Here is a 21,117-nt window from a genome sequence, read left to right as displayed (position 1 = left end):
ACTAGTTGAAGAGCACCGTAGGCTATGGACGACGGTCACTAGCCTGATATATTTTGCTGTGATTGAGTGGCATCAGGTGGATAGGATGGTATCGCAGTTCGGGGGTGTTCAGCATCTCCCTCAGTTGGCTCTGAACATAGATTGGCTCCATGCGAAGGATGAAAGGGGTGGAGATCGATGGTTCCCTAGATATTATCAGGAGTGGCATTTGCATTGGGAGAACTGGGTTGATTCAGTTATACCGGTCGATCGAGTAGCTAACCCCAGTCCATCAGCTGAGTACTTGGACTGGTGGTGCCGTGTGGCCCACAGATTCCTATCCCCAGATGTTGTATTTCATAATTCTAGACCGATTGTTTTGACCGAGGAGGCTCATCACAGAGGATCGTCGCAGGCACCTCCCAGGGTGCAGGTTCCTGACAGACCGAACAACAGGCGAGTGGATCGGCATCAGTGTATAGGCACACGTACCACCGATCGAGAGTGGCGATGGCTCGACGACCGTTTGGATGAGGACCTAGGTGGTGCTGATGATCGAGGTGTTGTGGATCATCGTGTTCCTCCACGTAGAGCCAAACGGTAGGGTGGGCGGGATGGTCGTGGACGGGCTCGAGGTAGAGGACCATTCACTGAGGATGATAGTGCTCAGCACACAGTTCATGAGGATGTTAGAGGTTTGGACACAGGGATGGATCAGCCCACCTACGATGTAGAGGGTAGCTCTCAGCTGTTTGAGAGTGTCGGGCCACAGGGATTCGCTGACTTTACTACCGCGGCCATCGGCATGGACATCGACGATCCTATTAGTCAGTCAAGAGTTCTTTAGGGATATAGCAGACATGCTGAGAGACGACGATGCGACCCATTATAGGCCACAGATGCCTGAGGTTCATTCTCAGTTTGCCGAGTACCAGCCACCGAGTCACGATGTTCAGCCTCAGTTGCCGGTTGACCTCAAGGAGCCTGCAGCTTCTCCATCTGACCCATGGTTCGCGTTAGGAGTGACTCCAGCATCAGCATTCACCGCCGTTCCACCACAGACATCCACAGCAGAGGTGGTTCAGCGACCGAGGAGGATGCGGCGTCCTCCTTTGTGTAGCACCGGAGGTCACCTGCTTGGTCATTTCGACGATGATGATAATGACACCATCGAGGATTCTGATTAGTTATGTGTTGTTTTTACATATGGTGGGAACTATTTTGATTATCTTCTTAGCATCATCTTTAGGGTTTTATGTTTCAGACTGTTGTTGTATATTATTTGATATGTATGTGTCTTATATATGTTTTAGGATCTACGGTTACGAGGTAACTTGTCACAACTATTACACGCATTCATAAGCATACCAACGTGTTTCAATTAAACATCTAAAATAAAAGGAGTTAAACAGACGAACTTAATACACTGAACAAAGGAATGACATTCATTGACTCAATACCTAACATTACTCAAATTAAGAATTTCTAATACAACTTAGACAACAACAACGAGATCATAAACGTCATAATATCTAACCATCCCCGACAGCAGTACGTGTTCGCTGGTCACAGTTCCTCCGTGTATGACCAGGCTAACGGCAGAGGCCACAGCGCTTCGGGTGGTTCTCTTATGTTCCGATCAATAGCCTTCACCAATGCCTGACAAAATTCATGCCTAGATCCAAGTTGTGCCTCTGCCGTCAGTTCGCGGACCACGAATAGCTCAGCAAGCCTCCCGTAAGTTGACTTAACTAACGAAGTGACCGAGAGGTTGCGAGTTCCCTTTAACACGGAATTCACACATTCACTAGTGTTGGTTGTCATGTGCCCAAACCGTCTACCGCTATCCTCGTGTTGGGTCCACTTGTCATACTCCATCCGGTTGGCCCAGTCACACATGGCCGGATTCTTAGTCCGTATGATGTCAAACCAGTAATAAAACTCTGCTTCAGTTTTTGCATAGGCAGCATTCACCAGCATCCTCCTTGCATCTTTACCTTTGAAGCTAAGGCTAAAATTCGCTGCCACATGACGAATACAGTATGCTCGAAAAGCACGTGGAGGCAGCCAACCATTCTCAGGGGCCTCAAGTGCAGCCTTGATGCCATTATGTCTGTCAAAGATAACAAAGATACCCTCCTGTGGTGTCACATACGCTCGTAGGTTGGACAAGAAGAATGATCATGACTCCGCATTTTCTCCCTCCACAAGGGCGAAGGCTATCGGGAGGATGTTCGAGTTCCCATCCTGCGCTATCACCAATAGTAACGTGCCTCCATACTTGCCATATAGGTGGGTACTGTCAATACTCACGAGGGGCTTGCAATGCCGGAAGGCCTCGATGCAGGGTGGAAATGTCCAAAAAAGGCGATGAAAGTACACCGTTGACTCATCGACCTGATCCCCAAGTCGAACAGGAGAGGTCTTCAACACAGTGACTATCCCAGCCATGGTCGACTGTACCCCTAGCATCCAACGTGGTAACTCGGCATACGACTCTTCCCAATCTCCATATATTTATGTTACTGCCTTCTGTTTTGCCATCCAAACCTTCCTGTAACTAGGCCTGAACCCGTAATCAGCTTCTGTTGCTTGTTGCAAGACCTTTACCGTAACCGCAGCATCCGCCCTAACCAATGAAAAAATCCTCGCACAGATAACGTGGTAATCAAGCTGATGGTGATCACTGAAAATAGAGGTGGCCAAGCAAGTGTGTGGACCGTTGTACCTCCTAACCTCCCAAGTGCCCTTTCGTGCACAAAGCGATATGCGAATCAACCAACTGCAACCCTTGCCGAACTCCTTGCATTTGCCATGATACTTCAGATGATCCGATTCCAAGACTCTGTACTCAACACATCGACGGATGCTATAGTCCTTCACACTCAGAACAGCTTCATCTTTATTCTGGAATGATTGCCCAATCTGAAATTCTGTAGAAGAACCCCCAATTGTAGCACCTCCGTCCACTTGTTGACCCAGAGCCTCCAAATTTAGAGTGGAGAAGTGTGGAGGGTACTGCTGTGTGCCAGAACTTGAAGGCCCGTGCTGTGTATGTGGATTGGCACATGTGTCATCATCACTGTCCCCAATGATATCTACAGGCTCCTGGTCAGAGTCATCGTCCCGCATTGCATTCTTTACTCGATCAGGTTCCCCAAAGCCTTGAACATCATGAATCATGCCACCACCGGTATCCGCCTCAAATGCCTGCTGCCAGACCCCAGAATTCTCCAACGGTACAGAACCAACTGCCTCTGTTCGATCTAAATCAGCCGCGAAGGAAGGGGATGCGACCTGCGGAAAAGATGGTCCGGCCGCAGGCATCGAACTAGACGCACCGCTTGCGGCAGTCGAGCTATGAACTAGAGCTGATGCCTCAGAACTATCGACACCAACCTCCAACTTCGCATACAGCTCATGTATTCTGACCTTCGGAAAGCTCCTAACACAATGAAACAGAACCCTAATATCTTCATCAGCTGCTAGCACAAACGTATCATACTTAACACTGGTCGAGACAACTGCGATGGGAATCTTGTAGAATAGCTTCTTCACCCACTTGCTCCTAAGTACCCCCAAACTTCTGCAAGATGCTGTTCTTTACATCTGACAAAGTGCTTGATGAACTGATGAATACACTCAATGGTTCTCTGTCAGTGAACTTCACACCATATTTTTTGCTTCTTTTAATTTTCTCAGAGCAATGCACTAAGACAAGAAAACTCTCTTCCCCACTTGCCATTGTGTGATAATGATCTCTTCAGCAGCTTGAATCTCGCTCATATATATATATATATATATATATATATATATATATATATATATATATATATATATATATATATATAATTCTTCTCCTCATAAACCGTGGCAGCCTACAAGGGATTATGCATTTAAAAAACCCTTCATAAACCGTGCCAGGTTACAGGGTTTTATGGTCATATTTCTTTCTCCCTAAACCGTGGTTACCTACCACAGTTTATGTTCATTTTGATTCACTCATAAACCGTGCCAGGTTGCAACAGTTTACATGCAAATTTGAAACCGTGGTTAGCTCCCACGGTTTACATAATAATAAAAAAGGACATCAACGTAAGGACTTTGCAAATGTTGCATTCAGGTAAAGCTTTCTCTCTTTTATTTTATATAAGTACATTGCCCTTATTTTATTGTATATGTATCATTTTTTTCCCCACAAGTTTATGTAATAGTCATTCTACAAACATTTTATGATGAATAAAAATTTTTAAGAGTAAAATTATAAAAAAATAAATTTATTTAGAATAAAATTAAAGTGATTAACTGTAATTTACTTAGATGTGATTAAAAAATAATTGAATAATTATGTACCGTAAAAAATTGATATTATTGAAAGATAAAATTAAAATTTATTTCTATGTATCGTTTTTGTCCCTAACGTGTTTGTCCTAATTAAGTTCCTAACGTTTTAAAATCGTCTCAATTTTGTCTCGCTGTCAATTCTGTTAACAAATTCCTAACGGCAGGACAACATTGAGTCAATTTTAAAAAGTTGGGGACGTTGGGAACTTAAATAGGACGATTCAAATGTTAGAGACAACTTTAACATTTTTTATAAAAACAATACTTTATTTTTTAGGAAAAAATATATGATAGACCAGTTGCGAACGTGTAAATTTTTTAATTCAACTTAATTTCGTACGAAGTAAATGGCATGCTATTTTCGTGGGACCTTCCTCTATATAATATAAAGAATACTTAAAACTTCTTAATAAATCCGGACATTTTGTAAAATACATTTAACATATATTATACGAAATATATATGTGCGTGTGTGTGTAATAATAATATATTCTGTGTAATACGATCGTAATATATACTGATACCAAATATTACAATTAAATATTTATTCATATATTTATATGATTTTATATGGATATATGAATATGACTATATAAATTAATAACTCAAAATACGTACAGTGATGCCATATTCAGCATTAAAAATTGGCTACATTTCCATCAATGACGTTGTATCCAACTAACACACTGACTCCAATTCGAAACAAGAAAAACTGTATCAAATATTTGAATTAGACATCTTTAACACACAAGAATCGTGTTCAACAATTTAGCGGTTGAAAAATTAGAAAGCAAAATCAATAAAAGAAATTTATGAGTGCACCCTGTCAGAACATGGAAGAACAATCCAAACAACGGGGCATTAACAGCTGGAGTAAAAGTGGGGCAAAACCCCAATTTTAAGATATGAAGTAGTAAGACTTTTTGAATTTGACCTTTCTTGATCCCACAATTTGAAGGGTCAAAAAATATTTTGTATGGTAAGAAGGGTATACTTTTGTGTCTCCTGAGGTAAGCCATTCATAGTTTCATACCACTAAAAGAAGTTCCTTTATCTAAATGTATTTTAGAAGTATAAAAACTTCGGCATCTTCATTCTGCAGAATGTTAGGCAGATATTAGGATCAGCATTTCAACTAAAAAGAATCACAGATGAACGGACTTGGCCCTTTGGGTTCTTAATCAATGTTTTCGTTTCGTGTTTAATCATTATAAGACCAAAAGATGCAACGTTTCGTACTGGATAAATACCAATCTTTGCCCTGTTTCACATGATTACATCATTGCATTGCATTGTTCCTTTACAATTGTTCACGAGACTAAACATAAATGATCCAGAATTTACAATTGTTCAGAAGAGACTAAAGATGAATGATCTGGAATTATCCTCGGTAAGCATCAAAAACTCCGCTCTGGTAATGATTTCTCAGCTGGAAGTTGTAGTAATTCTCGAATCCCTTCAAGAACCTACGTTGAAATAGTGGAAGAAAAAGTTCTCATAACCCTAAACAAAGTAAAATTAATATTTGGATAGAATTACAACTTTGCTAAAATAATTTCAAAATAAATTCAACTCTGGCTCAAGTCTGCAACTATTATGCCATACAACACTAGCCAACATTGCCAATATTTCACAAAATATAATGGGACCAAGTACCATCCCTCTAGTGGGAAGAATGGCCAGAGCGAATAGGGACTAGGAGAGCAGGGTTTTGTAATAATAATAATAATAATAATAACAACAGATAAACCTTCAACAAAACATACCAGCTTGATCTGCGCTTTAATTGATGCAATTGACTGATTGTACTCATCTATTTGCCTGAAATAAATAAGCCATGTCCTAAATTTGAATTTGCAACATTATTATTAAAACCAATTAGCATTATTTTCAAACTTTAAACAGAAAAGCAAATAAGAGAAACTCATTGCCCCCGTCTAGACAAAAAGAGAATAAATGGGCAAAGATTTGTTCACAATGGATTGCCAGAGTAGAACAAAGAAGTTAAAATCTTCACAGATTCAATTACATTACTAAAAGTCACAAGTATCTGCATTACTGCATATATATATAAATGTTCCCAGGCCAAAAGGACGAGACATAGTTTCAAAATTTTGATCCACGCGCTAAGTAGATACCATCCTAACATCCTTTTATAACACCAAAATGCTCAAGCTATATTTTCTTTATTTTTGCTACTCTAGCCTTTTTAATCACTCTTTTAATGAGGACTTGGTAAGTGACCAAGGGCCAGTTTGGCTAAACTTCATAAATAAGTTCTTTTGAAAAAGGAACTTAAAATATAAGGACTTTTATTAATAGTAACTTTTAAATAAGTTATTTTGTATTTGGAAAGTTATTATAGAAGTACTTGTTTTAAAGTTGTGTATTAAATAGGAGTGATAAAATAGCTTTTGAAAATAGGAGAAGTCAAATTTTTTAACTTCTTCAAAAGCTCTTAAATAACTTTTTGGGAAGTTAAAAGCATATCTAAAAAATTGTACCAAACACTATTAATGTAACTTTTTATAAGTCAAAAGCTAAAAAAATAGCTTTTGAAGTTTTCCAAACGGACCCTAAGTGTTCCAACTTACAAGCCAGAGTAATTCTATACACTGATCAATGATCAGCTTCGACCTTTCAGTCTAACCACATACAAAAATCATGCAAGATGAAAAGAAAAGATGCACAAAATTTGTCATAAGTAAATTCCCTCAGCATACTCAACATAAGAACTGCACTTAAATCTTGAATATGATCATTTACCACACCTCCAAGCCATAGTACTAATGTCAATGTCTAACGAAAATCAAGTAGTTCAGTTCATGTTTATCACTTAATTTGAGATGTATAATAAAACATTCATGGTGGTTATTGATGCAGACAATGTTCAGCACAGAAAACATGAGGATCTTGGGCTACAATTTTACTATAGTTTTTGTTCCAATCCATTGTCCTTTAAACCACTCCATTTAAGTAAGGCATATATTGTTGCTTAAAATTTCAAAAGCAGACCTGGAAAGGCATAATAAGGCAGATTGATGTTGATGTTTCAGCTATACAAAGTATGTTAAGTGAAAATATCTTACTTAGTTATCCTTTCTTCCCTTTTCTGTATGTAGTTCAAAGCTTCAGACCAAGTAAATTCAACATTGAATCCCAACCCTACATCCACAAAAATATATTGTGTATTGGGCCTGCAAAGTTTCATCAACATTTAACATAGATTAAAAATGGGAATTTCACCAGATTAAAGAGAGAACAAGAAGGTCTATATTTATTGGTGCAAAAGTGAAAAGATAAAGGAGTGGGCTACGTGGGGAGAGGTTTCTTAGAGTAACTCCAATCCAGTGCTTTAGAGTTTCAAATCTGTCGTGTACATGAAGTGAAATGGTTCGAAATGTCACCCTACATTGGAGATAATTGATGAAATGAAATCGGTCTCACTTTAGAGAGACAGTTTCACTTTGGTGGAGAACCAATTAAATTTTGTCACTTCATATAAAGTTTTAAATGAATTAAAACCAAACATTAGAGTCAAAAATCTCATATTTAGTCTCAAATAACTATTTATGAGATGTGGTTGGACAAATGCTAATGTGACATTTTGTGGGATCCAAAATGAAATTGAAATAAAACCAAGCATTGGAAATGCTCTTAGTTTGCAAGGTTGTAGGTTCACAAAAGAAAGATAAAGCAGATATGAAAGTTTAAACCATGTAGCATATATCTTTGATGAGAATATGGTAGTGAGTAATGACTAAAAAGTAGATACATATATCTTTATAACACATAACATATGCTTCGTAATAAGGATTGATGATAAAACACATGTATGCCAAGAACAAAGTCAAAAGAAATAAAGAAAATATGTAATTTAAAGAATCAAAAAATGCAATTGGTCACCAAATCTGAGAAAAGAAAAACAGCAGTGAAATAAAGTGAAAATATGATATGATGACGACTTACACTTCTGCTTGCAGGTACACCTCGGATCCAAGATTGACCAGAGTTCTTAGACTGGTAACACTATTCTTCTCTAGGTTTTCAATGTTTCTTCGCAAATCAGCACTGAGAACAAAAAGTCAAGTGAATCCATTTATAACACGAGGAACTTTATAGAGTGCAACATTGAATTCATTGATGGTATGTAATATACCAAGTTTCACATGAATATATAAATAATTAGATACCTAAATATTTTTTTTCTCTTTGGAAATTCCTAAAACTATGTAGTATGTAATAATGATGAACAGTTTAGTTTGAAGAGTCAGTCTTGGAATGCAAATTGCAAACTAATCCCTAAATCAGCTTATTGGCATGATCCACATGATAGGGGGCTTTGATTTAACCACGGATTTTACAAGCCATGGATGATAAAAAAATATGGTGGTGGTCCTAATTGATCTGTCACCAGAATACATAAAACTGAAAAAGGATACAAAATTTTCTGTTGTTCAAAGACCTTGTCCCTGCAAAAAGAAGAACAAAGGAAATAGGTAAGAAAAACTGTGGAAACACATGCAACAGACGAGAAACATTCATACTTATGTATGCACATATAAACAGCATCTATAAATCCATTTCAAGGGAAATTACAAAATTAATCCTAAATTCATATAGTAGCACAATACCTAAACAATGCCATGTCAACAAGAATGAAACTATGTAACTCCTTTGATTTCCAACTCATAATAAATCCAATGGCATCATATATATCCTACTAGAGCTTATGCTAATTGCAGAAAACCAACATTATTATTCAATAAGGTATATATACACATCTATTTGAACCAGAAAACAAACAAAATGAACAAATATAAGACAAATACCGCTCATCAATAGCACGTTGAAGATCAGGTTTCAAGCGACGATCAACGAATTCTTCGTATCTTTGAACCTTCTGTTGGGTAAAGCTTTCCATATGGTGAGTCCTCCTCCCTCCAACTAATTTACTAAAAGGATGAAGACAAAAAATAAATAATCAGGAACCTTTGCATATTACATACATAAATGCATAGAGCAATGTAAAACACAAGCATAAATAAATAATTAAATAGAGAGAAAAGAGTAATATGTTAATGTGAATGATTTAATAAAGGGGTCTATGTTGATTGTATTGTCCAGACATAGAGAAAAATGTAATAATAAGACTTGACAGTTTTCTTTAAATATTCACAATTCTAAATTCTGATTAAGGTCCAATTTAGTGGAACAGTTTATCAAAGGAAAGCAAGGAGCTTCAAGGGAATAACCTATAAAGATGCAGCGAATCCTTTTCAACAGTCACATATTACAAGTTTTTAGGCAAATGTATGTCCAAGATCCAAAAAGGAACAAACATAAATCAAGATCGGCAACCAATCACATGCAAGCCACTTATTTCATCGTGTTTAATGAAGATGAGTAGTGAACCTAAATTGCAAGCAAAGCAGAAGCAAACTAAGCCCTTCCTCCTTCCATTTGTATTTAATCACAATAATCTCTAACTAACTATTAGTTCCTAGCTAATCATATTTGACACAGTTTCTTCACAAGGGAAATAACAAAATAACAAAATAACAAAATCCAACAAGGTCAGCAAACAAAATAACAATAAGATTAACAATAAGAATCACTCACCAACGAGCAAGAAGACCGAGCAGCCACGCACCAGCAGGGACGAAGGAGCAGCAAACGGCAGAGACGAAAGAGCAGAGCAGCGACGCACCGGCAGGGACGAACAAGCAGGTAACGGTGAGGAGGACGGCGAGGAGAACGGCGACGGACGAAACGGCACGGCAGAGGCGATCGGCGACCGGCGAAGAGGCGCGACGGAGGCGAGGTTAACGGTGCGGCGACGGCAAGTGAAGTGAGGGCACTGGTAAGGGTTGGGGTTCGGTGACCACAGCTGAGAGCGTGTCCGAAGAGAAGGGAGTGATTGGGGGCTGCGCGAGAAGTTTAGGGCGTAGGGGTTTAGACTGCATGCTTATCAAAATCGAATCGTAATCGATTAGGCTAAATTACCGAACCAAGTCACCGAGGTAATGGTTCAATTAGTGGATTATTGGTCCAACTATTTAATCCAATAGAATTTTGTTAAGGAGTCAATAAAGTATTTATATAATGTGTATAATGAATTATTTATTTAGTTTAATATGAATTAAAAAATAAATATTTAAGATAAAATATTACTAATTTTTTAAACACAATACACTTATACTATTCAGAATAACTATCTGAATACCATAGATAATAAACATCTGATATCTTACTGAATTAAACATCTCTAAATTTTTATTGTACAGATACTCCATTAATTTTCTATACTTTCTCAATCTGATAATAATTAAATAAAAAAATTAAAATATAATAAAATTAAAAAAATACATATATAAAATTAAAATAAAATTTAATTTAAATAATACAAATAAATAAATACAATATTTTTTTAGTGATTCAATAAATAGATTATTATAATTAAAAATAAAATAATATTTTATATTATTTATATTTAAATAAATTATATATAAATTTCATTGTTATATATATACACATATGTTATTAGCTTTCAAAAGTGTGTTATGTCAAAAAAGAGAAAATCTAGTGTGTGGCTTTTGACTTGTATACCATAGTTCTAAAAATCGAATTAGATTGATCGGTTGGATCAATTTAGTTACGAACCAAATAGTAATATGGTTTGGTTTTGGAGTTAGAAATTGGTAATTTTAAAACCGTTTGTAAATCACTGAAATAATAAGAAATTAGTCGGTTAAACCGAATCAAAATTTGACCAAGTCAACCAAAACGTCGTCGTTTGATGCTAGGGAAAAAAGAAAGCGTGCTTCAATGATCATCCTTCAATGATCATCCTTCGAGCTAGGTTCTTCTACTCTCAACAAGGTTTTAGTCATTCTCCATTCCCAAAACACAATCTTAGGTTACAGTGGTCTCCCCATCGCTGTAAGAAATGTATTATTTATAACAATTTAAATTTTTAAAAATTAAATAATGAGTTATTCATGATTTATTATTTTATTTAAAAAAATTATTTTTTAAAAATAATTAAATTAAATTTTATAATATTTTAAAATTAAAATTCATTTAAATTTTTAAATTATTTTTATTATAATAAAATATTTTAAAAAAAATAAAAAAAAATATTATTATTATTATTATTATTTAGGGTTGGTAAGGGAACAAAGAAAGAATATTTGGCCCTCTAAGAGAATAAAGAAATAAAATTTGAAACGTGGCTTTTTATGCATAAATGTATATATAAAACGATGACACATGCCTTTCCTCATTTAATGACCACTGACCCTTGATTATGCATCATCACTTATCAACTCCATTTTGATCCTCCTGCATGATCGAATTACTTTGGGAAAAAAGAGAGAGAGAGAGAGAGCGAACTTGCATGTGGAGAGAATCGTAACTTCTTTTGATCTTCCTGTTTCGATTTTTTGCAATTTGTAACTCTAATAAAAAATTTAATTTAATAAAAGTGTTTATATTTTCCTTCTCTATATGTTGGTGTTATTTTTATTCGGTAAAAATTGATGGTGACGTAGTTCTCTTTTTTTTGGAGTTCGGCCAATTAGAATTTTAAAAGGTACAGACAATTTTTAACGTTTTTTCTTCAGCAGCTCGATCAAAAAGTTTTTTTAAAATTTCCGTTGTTTAATTTTTACAGGAAAGTAGAGTTTCAGTAAATTTCTCAATGAATAAATATGTATTAAATAAGTGATTTGATGTTGTGATTGATTATTGTTTGAGTTTGATTACGTTTATATTGAATTATTGATGAATTATTGTTGTTTACTTGAGAGTTATGTATTTTGGGGGGTGAAAGTTAATTAAAAGAAAGTTTGGAGGTTAAAACGAAATTTTTTTAAAAGTTTAGTGATTAAAGTGTAATTTCTAAAAAGTTTGGGGTCAAAATGAATTTTTAAAAAGCTTTAAGAATTATATTAATTGATTTTAAATTATTAAAGAAATTATTTTTGCTGTTGGAATTAGTTGATTTATTAGAAGCGATTTGAAAAGTGATTTTTTCTTGGTTTTTGGAGTTAAGTTGATATTAAATGAGCTAAGAAAGTGTAGAAGGATGAGTATAAGATGTACGAGGCTGAAATGATGCCGATTAATTGAAATGATGAATTGCTATTGAAATATGATTGATATGATTAAATGATTATGATTAATTGAGAAAATGCGAAAATGTTGCGGGTATGCCAGATATACATATATGAGTTAATGAATGAATATGGTAAATGAAGTATGAATGAGGATGATCAGTGATGAGTATGTGTAAATTTTCTCTCTGTTGTAAAGTGTATTAGACACTATATCCCATGAGTGTGATGGGTACTATATCCCGAGAGCATGGCAAGCGCTATATCCCAAGAGTGTGGGAACACTTTATCCCAAGAGATGCAACGGGCACTATATCCCATGAGTGTGGCGGGCACTATATCCCGAGAGTGTGATGGGCACTATATCTCAAGAGTGTGGAGGCATGTCAGAGAGACGATATTTGGGTTAGCTGCTAGATGTGTCGGGTTCTGGCGATATAACCGACACATGAGCTCACAGCCAGTAAGACATATGCATTGTTTGTCTTGCTTATGTGTGCAAATTTCTTTATGATATGTGTTTTCTGTGATTGTGTGTGTGCGCTTCTTGACTTGTAATTTTTTCTGTATCTTTGGTTTGTTAAAGTTGTTTGTATTATGAGGTTTGCTGTTATTGGCCTTCTGTTGAAGATTGTAAGTATTCTGTTGTGGAGTTCCTGTGTAACAAATAATAAAACGGACTTAACTAACTACCCCGATCCTACTAAGAACTTTCCAGTTCTTACCCCCTTTTCCACCCCCTTTCAACTACAGGTGCGAAGGTTTAGTGCGGAGCTATAGGAGCATAGAAGATTATGTTTACGAGTTAAGTTGTTAGATTTTATTTTTCCCTCGTCGTTTATTGTTTTGGTTTTTAAAGGGGTAGGACTGGTATTTGAGAAAATTTGAACAAGTCTATTTATATAATGCTACGTGAAAATATATATATATTTGCTTAAATGGTTTAAAGTACCGATTCTTCGTTTTCTTGGTTAAAACTTTGGTTCGTATTCACAAAGCTCAATATTAAATAAAGATAGTATATAACAAAAAGGTTTAGAGGTAAGTAACGCTTGAGCTTTTGGTACGATCATGAGGTGCTAAAAGTTAGGGTATTGCACTATCATCCATTACTTTCAGGCTTTTCAAGGACAACTTAGTGCTTGTCTGGTCATCAACGCTTCTACATCATTGAACAATTAGTGCGTCACTGTGTCTTTCTCGAGATCTACATCAGTGATCTTTGTAACACCTTTACTATCAAAATTTCACGCTTTCGACTGTGTCACTCTGATAGTGAGGAGTATTACGACGACTTCCACATACATAATAATAAAATATGAGCCTTTGAAAAACTCAAAACCGTATAAACTATTCTTTTAAAAATTGAAAATACTTTTTAATTGAAAATGCAGATACATACATACATACATACATACATACATACATACATACATACATACATACATACATACATACATACATACATAGAAATCAATCACAACCACTTAAATATATATACACACACATACAATAACTAGTTTATTTATACAATAACTTACAAACATAACCATATAGCTCTTCACCCTCTTTACAAGATACAATATTAATGGCGAGGAATAAACAAATAACAACTAAACTAATGTAATTAAATCATATAAGCAAAACGCAATTAAACTCTTCATAAACTTCTTCATCCAATTCCTGAAAAGAGAAAGCTATAAGGGGGTGAGAACCTAACCACATGGTCTCACCATGGATTTTTCAAAATTGTCATAAGAAGATATCTAAAAAAAAAACTATTTTCAGACATAGTGATCATCGCTTGTCTTGTGAATCTTTTGAAAATCAACGGTTTAATATTCAAAAATTCAAAACCTTTCTTTTCTTATAAGAAAAAACTTAAAAGTTTTCTAGACTGTATGAATGACCAATCTATTCCAAGCATAGGTTCATTAAGTCTATGCTGAACCAGCTTGATTTTTCATACTTAACTAAACCTCAATCAGAAACCAATCACGCAATCAATCAACACTATCATCAATTCAGCACCAAAACTCAATCTCAAAAGTACCACACCAGAAAAACACACAGGCAAAATAGACAAGAAAAACTCTGGTATAGATAGCAGTTACAACAAATAACTTAGATAGCAGTTAATAACAATTAAGCAATTAGACAAACCAAAACAAATTCAAACCCAAACAAAGCATGCAAATGCATATGATGCATGTCTGCCTTATGCCCGATGAGTCTCATCTATCGGTTATATAGCCAAACCCGACATGTTCGATAGCAAACCCTGGACAGAACACCAAATACGGAGCAAGTGGGAGCAAACCGCAACCCTTGCATCTTACCCGCATACCCGGAGCAGGGGGACAACCTCACCCCTCGCCTTTTACCCCAGGAGGTGTTAGAATTCTCAACCCGGAGCAAACGATGACAGAGCTCAGCCCTTGCCTCTTACTCGAAGTCTCGAATCTTATCCAGAGCAAGTGACCAACACCACTGCCTCTTACCCATAATCTCAACCTTATCCAGAGCAAGTGACTAACGCCATTTCCTCTTACCCCGAATCTCAACTTATACCTGGAGCAAGTGGACAATGCCACTGCCTCTTACCCGGTCACATATATCTCAATCAAATTCAATTTCATTTTCAAATCCATCCTCAATATCATTCAATTCATTCAACAATTAGACTTTAAAATCAATCCTCATCATCCTTCATTCTAATTATCACACCTCCCATTTCGTTCATAAAAAATTCATACTCAAAACATAATTCATTCTTTTCTAAATAAAGCAAACTCAAGACATAATCATTTTCTTAAAATCAAATCTTTCCAAATAACCACTTCAAACGAAACTTTCAATTTTTAAACTAATGCCGATATCACAAGTTCAATATCAAACCATTTTCAATTTCAACCATTTTCAATATAAATTCATTTTTTCAATATCAATTCCAATATTAAACATTTTTCCAACACTAACCAACTCCAATAGCAAATCATTTACAAAATCAAACCAATCCTAATATTAAATCTTTTTCAAAATCAAACTAACTCAAAATCAAACCGCTTCCAAAATCAAATCATTTTCATATCTCAATTTATTTCTAATTCTCAAAATCATTTCCGATAAATTAACAAAACCAAATTTCAATATCTCAGATCATTTCCAATGCCGCTTCATTTTCTTTATCAAATTAACTCCAAAACCAAGAAAACCACCTTTCATAATATTTAACCAAATCAACTTTCAAAAATCATTTTTATCAACAACCACACACCATTCAAGCAATCAATAATTCAATCCGGTAAATTGATTAGCCTTTTAATTCAATGAACTTCTATTTAAATTGATGAGCTCAAAGGTTATTAATACATTTTATGATTTGCAATTTCACTTATGGATGATAGTAATCATAATATCGATCAAGAAGTACTTGTTGATAATAATGTATTTGTGGATAATAATTTGGCTATTAATTCTCCCAATTCGAATGATAATGCTAATCCTAATTCTCTTGATTCCAATGTTAGTCGGTCACAAACTTCTAATATACGAGCAAAAATAAATTCAACGTGAAAATATATTGCTTTACAAGTAGTGAATGGAAAGTCAAATATCAATCTTTATTTGTCTACAAACTTTTGGAGGTGGGGGATTCACAGAATAAAAATACATTTGGCAAAGATAACTGGAAACGTTAAAAAATGTCCTAAAGTTTCTTATAACAAATTTGTAAACTATTAATCTTTCATATATTGTATTTAATTTTTTAGGAAAGAAAAGAAAAAAAAAGCAAAAGATTCAATATGATCTAATTGATTACGAAAGTATTAATTTGGTTGACATTTGGGTGATGGAAGAGGTTGTAGAGAAAGAACCTGATCTTCCTTCTAATGTTAAAAACTTACAACGCAATTATTATAGTTTATTTTCTCATGATTTATTAGAATGTTAGTTTTTAACATATTAATAAGATGTGTATTTTACTATTTTCTATTTTGTTAGGTGATTTTGATGTTGATTTTCATCAAAGTGGCAGTGATAGTAAAAGTCTTTATGCTCTATCTTTTGATTCTTTTGATCAAGATGGTGAAAATGAAGATGAAGTTGATTTCAACACAATGAATCTATTGGCATTTCATATTTTGATTTTTTTTTTGTTATTTGACTTTTGAGTTTGTACTTTGATAAGATTATTAGACTTTGGTTAATGTATTATTTTAAATTTAAATGACATTTTAAGGTTTATATCAGATTATATTATGTTTTAGTGTGTTTATTTATATTTTATTTATTATTTTATTATAAAAGAGTGTTATTTATATTTTCAACGGATTTGACCTTCGTAATCGAACCTGACAAACTATCGGTTTCCCAGTTTTTTGTCGAACTAACCAGTTCGGTTCGATTTTTATAACTATGGTTTAGAGTAAGGATGATTTTAAAAAGAAGAGAATTTTGTGGGAAACAAATGAGGAGGGCACAAATTTTCAAAAAAAAAAAAAATTAATAAAAATAAGATTTAATTTTTTTAAATAAGTATTTAATTTTCTATAAGACTAATTTTTTTTTATCATTTTTTCTCTTCATCTATTTTAATATTATACATTTCGGTTGTCCTTTGCTTTTGTTTTATTCTTTTTTTTTTTTGCTTTTTCTTCTCATGTCAAATGTCAAATCTCTCTTCTTATATAAGAACCCGATTTTTCGTAATATAATTTTTTAGGGTTTTTGCAAAAATTTGTGAAATTTGAGAATCAGAATTCCTTTCAATTTAACAAGGTGGACCTATATAAAATATATAAAAAAAGATCCTATTAAAATAATAATTTTTATATAAGACAAAAAGTACTCTTTAATTATGACATTTAATTACCGAATTCAAATTCATCAAGTAAAACTCTTTTATTAGTATTTCTTGATTAGTTAAGCTTTACCATAATATTTTAGAAATATTTTGGAGCTAAGATAATATACGATACTAATATTTTTATACTGGTATAATTTTCTGTTTATCGATCTAGTATAGTAAAAATAAGTGATCTAATACTTACCAATTTTGGTAATTATCCTCCAAGAACTATCCTAGCCACATGTTTTACCACTCATATATACATTCTTTTTTTGCCATTTCTTAATCACCACAAATTAAATTCACCATGTGGTGAATTTAATTAAATATAAGCATGTTTAAGTAATTATATTACATCATATAACATCCAATTTAACCCAAACTTTGTTACATAAGTTTGGCCACCTTTTCTCTCTTTATTATCCATCACATGTTAAATTAAATAGTCTTTTAAATTAATTTCACACATAGAGGTGGCAAACAAAAACTCAAACCCGCGGAAATTATCCACGACAGGGAGCAAAATAGGGACCCATGAAATTCCCATAGTAACAAGGACTCATCCCCACGAACAAATAGGGATGGGGATGGGGATTAAAGTACCCGCCCTATGAAGACTTGCTAAATTTCCGTTAGAGTGAAATTACATAAATGATCTTTATATATATAAGACATAAAACCTTAATTTTGAATCCTCCATACTCAGCAGTCATAGCATAACCCTCTCTTTCTCTTTCACTCTCTCATATATGGATCTACCCCTCTTTTTCATGCTCGGGCCTTTCTCCCCCTTCTCCTTCACATCTTTCATTGACACCATCGCCATCTTTTGTCGCAATAATCCTGTACTGATGTCTTTGGAACTAAAAGAAAATTTACTTCTGATGTGTGGAATCATTTTAAAAGAGAAAAAATTAATGGCAAGTGAAAAGAAATTTGTAATTATTGTAAGTCAAAGCTCTTAGGTGACCATAACCGAGGGATGTTGCATGGTGCGGATTATCTATATCCACAAACTAACCGACAAGTACACCGAGTTGTACCAAGTAATACCTCAGGTGAGTGAGGATCGATCCCATGAGGATTGATGGACTGAGCAACAATGGTCGAATGACTCACTTAGTCAAGGCAAGCAGAAAGTTGTGTTTTGAGGGTTATAAAATGCATAAAACAGTAATTCAGAGAGTAAGAGAGCAAATAAAGTGTTTGATGTAAAATCTATAAGAGAAAGCAGTTAAGGTTTCGGAGTTGTTTATTCATCCAGATTAAGTTTTCTTACCAACTATTTTATTCATGCAAGATTCATTTCATGGCAAACTGTAATTGACTGATGTATGAGCATCTTATACCCTTTTTCATAGCATTTTCATAGCGTTTTTAGTTAGATTTTATTGAATTTTACTATGTTTTAGTGCAAAATTCATCTTTAGATGCTACTTTAAATTTTTGTGTTATTTTTATGATTTTAGGTGAATTTCGGACAAGTTTGGCAGAATCTTATTCAGAGACGAAGAAAGGATAGTAGATGCTATCAATCCTGACCTCCATGCATTTCAATGAGCATATCTTGAGCTATAGAGGTTCAATTGACACGATCTCAACGACGTTAGAAAGCTAACCTTTAGAGATTTCTAACGATATATGATAGTTTATACTTCTTTTCCTGAATGACTGCCAAAATTGGCGCTAAATGCCTACACCTGGCGTTTAATGCCCAAGAAGTACTAACCTCCCAAGTTGAACGCCCAAAAGTGGCGTTCAATGCCAGCCAGGGAGCAGAAGCCAGCAAATTCACCCCCTTTTTTAGCATTCAACACCAAGAATCCAAGTTGAATGCCAGGCTTGACCGAAGCACATAACCAAAGTGGGCCCAAAGTGGATTTTAACACTCCTTAGCTTATCTAGTCTTATCTTTGTAACTTTTAAATTTAAAATTAACATCTTTTAGGGTTAGATTTTACTATTTAAAGAGGAGATCACTTAGGTTTATAGATACACATACATACAGATAGACAAATATATAGATCCAGACAGATCCTCTTTACTTTTATTTCATTTTCTCTGTAACGAATGAGTAACTAAACCTCCTGGTTAAGGTTAGGAGCTCTGCTTATTCCTATGGATTAATATTATTACCTTTTTATTTTAATATATGTTTGATTCCATTCTATGATGTATTTTCGTTCTTCATCTAAATGAATTAGGGATGGAATGGAAGTATAACCCCTTTTTCTACATGCGTTCTTGTGATCCTCTTACCAAGGTCACTTGAGCTACAGCTTGAGAATACATCTCCTAAACTGCAATCTATCTGAGCTAATTAGATATGTGACATAAAATCTGGTTAGCTTTGGGTAATTGAGGTTTTTGTAGCGCTAAACTAGAATACTGAGCTTCACCCTCGTTTGAATTGAATGACCACTAACCCTGGCTTTTAATGAGAATCAACGGAGATTAAATTGCCAAGGAATTGGAGTTTAATTACTTACAGTTTGCCATAGAACGAATCATTCATTATTAAAATAGTCAGTAAGAAGTATTGATCCAAAAAGATAAACATCTCCGAAACCTTAACTGCTTCCATATATTATCTCTTTACCAATCTTTAATTACTTTTCTTTATTTTCTTGTTTTATGCGCCTACTACTACAACAACAACAACTGTCTTTACTGTTCACCTGACTAAGTTCAGCAAGGTAACCATTGCTTGTTCAATCCAACAATCCTCTTGGGATCGACCCTCACTCACCTGAGGTATTACTTGGACGACCCGGTGCACTTGCCAGTGAAGTTTTGCGATTTCAAATTTCGCACACCAAGTTTTTGGCGCCGTTGCCGGGACTGTTCGTAATTGACAACTACCGGTTGTCTTATTGCTTAGATTAGGTACTTTTACTGGCTTTTGTTTAATTATTTTTCTTTTTAATTTTCGGTCCTTATTTTTTCTATTTTTCTTAATCTTTGATCTTCAATTTTTAAGTTTGGTGTCTTTTTGGTATTTTTCTTCTTCTTATTTTTCGAAAAAGTTTAAAAATTTTCCCTTGAATTTTTAAAAATTTCTTTTGCATCTTCATCTTATTTTTATTTAATTTCAAATTTTAAAGTTTGGTGTTATCTTTTTTTTTCTTTTATGAATTTCAAAAATTTTTAAAAGCCTTCCTTTGAATTTTCGAAATTTTTTTTATCTTTTTCTTATCTTGATTTCAAATTTTAAGTTTGGTGTCTCATAAGTGATCTTTTTGATTAATTTTCTTTAATCATATCTTGTTATCTTTCTTGATCTTTGATCTTTATCTTTTCTTTAAAGTTTCAAACTTTGTTATCTTATCTTATCTATATTTTAAATTCAAATTTTAAAAGTTTAGAGTTTCTTTGGTTTTTTTCTTTAATTTTAAACTTCAATATTCTATCTCATTTGATATCTTTATTAGAGTATTCTAACAGGGAGTCCTCTATACTCTAACATAGAGACTCCTATCTTTCCCTTTTATTGTTTTGTTTCTTCTTGTTTATGAGCAGGAATAGGGATAAGAAAACTCTTCTTGATCCTGATCCGGAACCTGAGAGGACTTTAAGGCGGCAATTGCAACAAGCTCAAGCTTGCAGAGCCGGTGGGAATCTCACGAAATCTCTTGAGCAAGAAGCTGAAGACACAACCATGGCAGCTAATCCAAACACTGGAGGAGACACAAGGAAGGTCCTTGGCTCATACACTGTACCCATATTAGACTTCTATGGGCGCAACATCTCCATACTTACCATTGGTGCCAACAACTTTGTGCTTAAGCCTGAACTGGTCACGCTAGTGCAACAGAATTGCCGGTT

General features: G+C 34.5%; 3 protein-coding genes and 1 pseudogene across 3 annotated transcripts; 1 reads left to right on the top strand and 3 right to left on the bottom strand.

The window, feature by feature from the left end:
- The first annotated feature begins 784 nt into the window (after positions 1-784).
- Positions 785-1,166, top strand: LOC148564524 (uncharacterized; annotated as a pseudogene).
- Positions 1,167-1,545: 379 nt separating this feature from the next.
- On the bottom strand, positions 1,546-2,430 carry LOC148564523 (uncharacterized). The gene is made up of 2 exons (XM_088487050.1): positions 2,168-2,430; positions 1,546-2,092 (listed from the first exon to the last, which is right to left on the bottom strand). Exons 1-2 carry the CDS (start codon positions 2,428-2,430, stop codon positions 1,546-1,548), a joined length of 810 nt encoding a protein of 269 aa, XP_088343176.1.
- A 66-nt stretch (positions 2,431-2,496) lies between these two features.
- Positions 2,497-3,724, bottom strand: LOC107640639 (uncharacterized). Its single transcript, XM_016344148.1, has 2 exons — positions 3,556-3,724; positions 2,497-3,464 (listed from the first exon to the last, which is right to left on the bottom strand). Exons 1-2 carry the CDS (start codon positions 3,722-3,724, stop codon positions 2,497-2,499), a joined length of 1,137 nt encoding a protein of 378 aa, XP_016199634.1.
- Positions 3,725-5,545: 1,821 nt separating this feature from the next.
- Positions 5,546-10,351, bottom strand: LOC107643651 (Prefoldin chaperone subunit family protein). Its single transcript, XM_016347356.3, has 7 exons — positions 9,946-10,351; positions 9,156-9,278; positions 8,766-8,795; positions 8,293-8,394; positions 7,413-7,520; positions 6,090-6,144; positions 5,546-5,789 (listed from the first exon to the last, which is right to left on the bottom strand). The coding sequence occupies exons 2-7, from the start codon at positions 9,245-9,247 to the stop codon at positions 5,721-5,723; spliced, it is 456 nt and encodes a 151-aa protein (XP_016202842.1). The 5' UTR covers positions 9,248-9,278; positions 9,946-10,351; the 3' UTR covers positions 5,546-5,720.
- Between the last annotated feature and the right edge of the window lie 10,766 nt (positions 10,352-21,117).

This window comes from Arachis ipaensis, chromosome B5 (assembly GCF_059453495.1).
Source record: "Arachis ipaensis isolate K30076 ecotype BB chromosome B5, ASM5945349v1, whole genome shotgun sequence".
Taxonomy (NCBI): Eukaryota; Viridiplantae; Streptophyta; class Magnoliopsida; order Fabales; family Fabaceae; genus Arachis; species Arachis ipaensis.
Note: the sequence above shows the minus strand (reverse complement) of the source record. Positions and strands in the feature narration are given on the sequence as shown.

Coding starts and splice junctions, on each gene's coding strand:
- LOC107640639 (XM_016344148.1), bottom strand. CDS start 3,724: ATGGCAAGTGGGGAAGAGAGTTTTCTTGTCTTAGTGCATTGCTCTGAG. Junction 3,465..3,555: donor CATCTTGCAGAAGTTTGGGG/GTACTTAGGAGC, acceptor CGTTTGTGCTAG/CAGCTGATGAAGATATTAGG.
- LOC107643651 (XM_016347356.3), bottom strand. CDS start 9,247: ATGGAAAGCTTTACCCAACAGAAGGTTCAAAGATACGAAGAATTCGTT. Junction 7,521..8,292: donor GTGTACCTGCAAGCAGAAGT/GTAAGTCGTCAT, acceptor GAAACTTTGCAG/GCCCAATACACAATATATTT. Junction 6,145..7,412: donor AGGGAAGAAAGGATAACTAA/GTAAGATATTTT, acceptor TATTTATTTCAG/GCAAATAGATGAGTACAATC.
- LOC148564523 (XM_088487050.1), bottom strand. CDS start 2,430: ATGGCTGGGATAGTCACTGTGTTGAAGACCTCTCCTGTTCGACTTGGG. Junction 2,093..2,167: donor GTGGAGGGAGAAAATGCGGA/GTCATGATCATT, acceptor TATCTTTGACAG/ACATAATGGCATCAAGGCTG.